Raw genomic sequence first — 6632 nt, 5'->3', positions numbered from 1 at the left:
ACATAGGACATCGAAAGCGGAATAAGGAGTAGAACGGTGGATCCCAAGGAGAGCAAGAAACAATCCCGGTGAGTCATTTCCTTTTTATCACGATTTTTCCTCTTTGAATTTGCATAACCTCATAATCCCGATTCCCATTTGATACTTTAAATGGTCGTTAGTTGTATGAGATTGATACGACTTATTTACTTTGGTTTATGCTCGATTTATGCACATTAAAGAAGTCGAAACTAGTTAATTTCTCCAGTAGTACTTCTGTTTGAATCGCGTAAATTGATTTATTTTAACGCCACGTTATCAATAGTAGTTAAAAATGACCACTAGAGCTCAAAAAGAAAAAATTTCAAAACGATCCGAAATGGAACTAGGCTCAGCAGAGTCTCTTAGCGAGAACGATGAATTTAGAGAACTTTTGCACGCTCGCAGAATTTTAACTAAACGTTTATCCCGTTTTGAACAGTACCTTCGTGAAAACAGAGATATTCAAGAAACAGTTCAATTAGAAATCCGCCTCAAGAACGTGGAGGAGGACTATAATCAGTTCGATAAAGTACAATCTCGTCTAGAATTTTTAAGCTTAAACGAAGAAGAACAACGGATTGAAATCGAATCAGCCTACTTTAATTTAATTTCAGAATTAAAGCAGTTAATAAATTCAATTAGCAAAAATCAAAATAGTACTAATACTCATTTAGGAAAACAAAATTCACCAAGAGGTCTAGGAAAATTACCGGATTTAGGCTTACGTTCATTTTATGGCAATTATGAAACTTGGTTCAGTTTCAAAAACATATTTGATTCCTTAGTCCATAGCAGAACCGACTTGAGTGAAACAGAAAAATTGTTATATCTAAAATTATGTTGTAAAGGCGATGCGCTAAATCTCATAGACTCTCTCGACATAACTCCCGATAATTATACAATCGCTTTAAATCTGTTACAAAAAAGATACGAGAATAAAAAGGCAGTTATTAACATTCACGCTAAAGGTTTAGTTCTTAATTTACCAAACGCGAATAAAGGATCATCTGTAAATATTAGAAAATTAATAGATGCAGTTCAGCAACATAAATCATCATTAGGAAAATTAAAATTACCCGTGGATCAATGGGATGTTTTGTTGATACCGATAATATTAAACAAACTGGATGATAGTACTAATCAGGAGTGGGAGCGGAAACAATGTAATACTGAATTGCCGACTGTTGATCAATTAATGGAATTTTTAACCGAAAAATGTCGTTCGTTGGAAGCGGTTCGCGGCTTCTCAACCGTACATTCAAATAAACATGATAGGGATAGAATGCAAAACAAAGGCCACGAGAAAAGAAACGAATCACATCAGTTTAAGAATTATTCGTATTCTTTGACCGAAAAAATCAATAAGTGTTACATCTGTACTGAAAATCATTTCATTCATCAATGTCCTCGTTTTATCCAATTATCAGTGTCGGACAAATATAACGAAATTCGAAGACATAAATTGTGTAGCAACTGTTTACGTCCAGGGCATCTGAAACAGGAATGTAGATCAAGAGGATGCAAAAAATGCAACCAAAAACATAATAGCACGTTACATATAGAGAAACGTTCAGGAAGTGAACATGTTCAAAATTCTAGCAACAGCAGCACTAATGAACCTTCCTCATCATTAACTGAACATGAATCATCGATCAGTTCTCCATCTAATCCTTCGGCTCACGATGTATTGAGAAGGTATGGAGAATCCAAACAATCTACAGTTTTAACAATCGGCCAAAGTAACGCGGTCACGTACGATACGGAAAACAATCCTTTGGCATTATCATCGTTAGGTATTGATAAAAATCAAGTACTACTATCTACGGCTACCATTCTCATCTCAGACAGAAAAGGAAATTGGCATAAATGCAATGCCTTACTCGATTGCGGAAGCCAGTCAAATTTAATGACAGAAAACTTCTGCAGAAAGTTAAACTTAAGTCCCCAAACAATTGACCTTTCATTATCAGGTATCAGTCAAATTGTCACAAAGATTAATCAGCGAGTGCACACGAAAATAAAATCCAGGTTCAACCAATATGAATCTAACATAGCATTTTTGGTTTTACCCATTCTTACCGAAAATCTACCCTCATTTAGATTTCCCAGTTCGGTACTTCAAATTCCAACAAATATCAATCTAGCTGATGAAAAATTTAATGAACCAAAACAAATTGATGTTTTATTAGGGGTAGATATATTTTATAATCTATTAGGTTCGGGTAAACTTAAATTAGGAAAGGGATTGCCAATGTTACAAGAAACCTCTTTAGGCTGGGTAATATCGGGCAATTTAATATGCAGAGAATCTCAAAGTCGGAAAGTAGTGTGCAACCTTGCGACTAGTATTTCAAATAAAACATTAAATGATTCGTTGACGAAATTCTGGCAGATTGAAGAGTTTGAAAATGTTAAATTCCTATCAAAGGAAGAAAATTATTGTGAGGAATATTTTAATCAAACTACAACCCGCGACATGGACAACAGTTTTGTCGTAAGGTATCCGTTCAATAATCAAACAGATTTTAGTCTGGGTGACTCCAAATCGAATGCCCTAAAACGGTTAAAAAATGTAGAGAAAAGGTTAGAAAAGGACAAGGACCTCAAGAAGCAGTACGTAGAATTTATGACGGAATATGAGAACTTAGGCCACATGACGCTTCAAGGACCCATTGAAAAGGACATCTCTATTCCAAACAATTCTTATTTTTTACCCCACAGTGCGGTACTAAAGAATTCTATTACCACGAAGTGTCGCGTCGTTTTTGATGCAAGCTGCAAAACAAGTTTAGGAATTTCCCTGAATGACACGCTTTTGGTAGGACCAGTAGTACAAGATGACTTGTACTCAATTTTGATACGTCTAAGACTTCGCAAAATTGTTTTGAGCGCGGACATCAAAATGATGTACCGATGTATAAAAATTCATGAGGAAGAACGTAACTTCCAAAAGATACTATGGCGAGCAAATCTTAATGATCCGATTAATGTGTATAAACTCAACACGGTAACGTATGGCACATCGAGTGCACCCTTTCAAGCCACACGTTGCTTGATAGAATTGGCCGAGCGCAACAAAGACAGGTATCCACGAACAGCAGAAATAATTAAACGTTCGTTCTACATGGATGACCTGTTGGTTAGCATTGATTCGGAAACAGATGCATTGCAAATTTATAGGGAACTAGACGATATTTTAAGTCAAGCTAATTTTAAATTGAGAAAATGGTCGTCCAACAGTAACATAGTTCTAAACAGTATCCTACAAGCAAACAGTAACGAAAATCACGACAATTTAATTCTACCTCATGAAGATAAACATATAAAAACTCTTGGAATCAGCTGGGATCCTAAACAAGATACTCTGAAGTATTCAGTAAATATTAAATACGAGCCATCCCGTGTTACCAAAAGGACTATTCTTTCGAAAATTTCGCAGATCTTTGACCCGCTTGGGTTGATAGGTCCCGCATTAACTAAGGCCAAGTTAATCATTCAAGCTCTATGGAAATTACATATCGGTTGGGATCAAGTAGTCCCGAATGACCTAAGACAGATTTGGGAGGAATTCTCGAATGAACTGGAGTGCCTCAATGAATACAAGATCGATAGGCTTGTAATTCCAACAAAGACGGCCCATATAAGATTGTACGGATTTTCTGATAGCTCCGAAAAGGCTTACGGAGCCTGTATTTACGTGGCCTCGGAGGATGAGTCAGGTAGTCGCGAATTACGACTGTTGACAGGAAAATCAAGGGTAGCTCCAGCTAAAAAATTGACCTTGCCTCGACTTGAGCTTCTAGCGGCCCACCTTTTAGCCAAACTAATGAATACGGTAAGACAAATTTTAGACATACAAATATCAGACGTACGATACTTCACGGATTCTAGTATTGTTTTGGCATGGTTGAAAATTGATCCTGCTCACCTTAAGACCTTTGTTGCCAATCGAGTGGCAAAAATTAATGAATTGACCAAGATAACGGAGTGGGCTCACGTGCCAAGCAAGGCCAACCCTGCAGATGTAATATCGAGAGGATTGAGCCCAAGGGAATTGCTGGGATGTGATCTTTGGTTTCACGGTCCCGAATTTTTAAAGAAAAACACATCAAGGACGGAAGCGAACTTAGATAGCCATGAGGTTCCCGTCGATGTCTTGCCCGAATTAAAAAATAATCATACCACAGTATATAAAACAACGAGTGTAAATAGCAACAACTACGGACTTAACATTTTTGATAGATTTTCTACCTTCTTCAAACTGCACAGAGTAGTAGGTTACATATGCAGACTTAAAAATCGATGCCGCAAAGTGATGAATAAGTCAACAGCCTTGACAGTTGAAGAATTAAACGAGTCACTGCTTTTATTAGTAAAATTGGTTCAACGGGATAGCTTCGAAAAGGAAATTTCCGACTTATCCAAAAGTAAAAAACTCCCAAGCGAAAGTAAAATTTTGAATCTAAACCCATTTCTCGATTCAGAAGGAATACTTCGAGTCGGGGGACGTTTAATAAATTCACAATTTAATTTTGAACAACAACACCCTATTATATTACCGTATAAACATAAATTCACTGACTTGATAATACAGAATGAGCATATGAAACATCTCCACGCGGGAGTTCAAAACTTGCTTTCGATAATTCGCCTCAGATTTTGGATAATAAACGGAAAAAATGCAGTTAAACGTAACCTTAGTAGATGTATAAGATGTTTTAGAGTAAAACCGAAACCTTCGAAATTTTTAATGGGTTCCCTTCCGACCGCAAGGGTAACGCCTTCACGACCTTTTTCAAATTGCGGAATCGATTATGCAGGGCCTATACTCATAAAGGAGGGTACGCTGCGTAGAGCCAAATCCGTAAAAACTTACATATGCATTTTTGTTTGTTTTGCCACGCGTGCAGTACATATCGAACTGGTTAAAGATCTTTCGACCGATAGCTTTTTGAATGCTTTGGAAAGGTTCTGTTCCAGACGAGGAAAACCAACAAACATACATTCAGACAATGGTTCTAACTTTGTAGGGGCCAATAATTATTTTATCGAACTCTATAACTTAATAAATAATGAATCACACATTAACGCCACAACTACATTTTTAGCCAATCATTTGATAAAGTGGCATTTCATACCCGCGCGTAGTGCCCATATGGGAGGATTGTGGGAGGCGGCGGTGAAATCGACTAAGTTTCATCTTCGCCGCGTCTTAGGTGAATCATCTCTAACATACGAAGAGATGTACACCCTATTAGTAAAAATCGAAGCTTGTCTCAACTCGCGACCACTAATGCCAATCTCAAACGACATAAACGACTATGCACCCTTAACTCCCGCGCATTTCCTTATTGGTGACTCGTTGGCAAGTTTACCACAACCCGACTACCAGAACGCCGTTATCTCTCGCTTATCTCATTACGAACGACTTCAACAACTCCAGCAGCATTTTTGGAATAGTTGGTCCAGAGACTATTTGACAAATTTGCAAACTCGATGTAAATGGAAGAACACTGTAGATAAAACCATAGATATTGGAGCATTAGTTTTACTGGTGGAACACAATACTGCCCCACTGCGCTGGATTTTAGCTCGAGTTGTCGAACTCCACGAAGGAAAGGATCATGTGATACGTGTAGTGTCAGTGCGCTTACCCAGTGGAACTATATCGCGAAGATCATTGTCGAAAATATGCCCATTGCCCATGAATAACAAATAACTCTTTGTAAATAATTTAAAAGGTAACGACCTTTTAACGGGGCCGGCATGTTAGGGCTTGTGTAGGGGACAGAATTCCCGATAATTAATTTAATGTATTAGTTCGATAAGTTGTATTCTTCATAAGCCTAGTATTAAATGTGTGACTAGTATGTAAGAAATCCGTGTGCTACGCCTATGGACATTACTCGTTTCTCTTGCCACTTTGTCCGTATGACCAGATGTTGATTCGCATTTTGTTTGATCTTAGACTAACTGTGTAATAAAACTCCTCGCCGACCTTTTGTGCGTACTAGAATTTAGACACGTTCTCGATGCTGGTCATAAACGCCCTCCAATAAAACCCAATTATATTGTTAAAGTTAGGCAAGTCACAAGGACAAATCTAGAAGAAGCGCCGATGATGACCTCTTAGTTTCTGGTACGCCTATGTACGGTTACCATTAACTTTAGTATTTAAGATTTTGCAAGAAGAAAAATCGCTCTCTTCTTGTGCGTCTCCGTCGACCCTTAACTCCGTACTTTGCACGTTACTCGTACGCGATTACTTTACACACGGTTCCTATACACGGTTAATTACTACACTAATTAACTTGTCACGAAAAGTTGTTATTTCTTTGCTACATTACTCGAAGTTGTTAGTGAATAATAAACCTTTGTTACCGTTAGAAAAGGGTTTTGTTTTCATTTGCACGAACACGGTGTCTCTGAGACCGCGAACTCAGGGTGGTCCTTCGCAAGCATCCAGTCCATTGCTTACTAGACGTATCAAGAATTAGGCCATGTCTAATCAACATCTTGGTACCACGATCCACGAATAAACAGTTTGGTCCTTCGAGCCGGATCAACATTTTTGGTCCTACGAGCCGGATCAACATTTTTGGTCCTTCGAG

At 37.9% G+C, this 6632-nt stretch overlaps 1 protein-coding gene across 1 annotated transcript; it reads left to right on the top strand.

Annotated features, from left to right (window-relative positions):
• The first annotated feature begins 358 nt into the window (after window positions 1-358).
• Window positions 359-5740, top strand: LOC136414858 (uncharacterized). Its single transcript, XM_066399079.1, has 2 exons — window positions 359-4469; window positions 5130-5740. Exons 1-2 carry the CDS (start codon window positions 359-361, stop codon window positions 5738-5740), a joined length of 4722 nt encoding a protein of 1573 aa, XP_066255176.1.
• The last annotated feature ends 892 nt before the right edge of the window (window positions 5741-6632 follow it).

Source organism: Euwallacea similis, chromosome 18, assembly GCF_039881205.1.
Source record: "Euwallacea similis isolate ESF13 chromosome 18, ESF131.1, whole genome shotgun sequence".
In the NCBI taxonomy this organism is placed as follows: Eukaryota; Metazoa; Arthropoda; class Insecta; order Coleoptera; family Curculionidae; genus Euwallacea; species Euwallacea similis.
The sequence above is the reverse complement of the archived record's forward strand: the minus strand, read 5'-3'. Positions and strand labels throughout refer to the sequence as shown.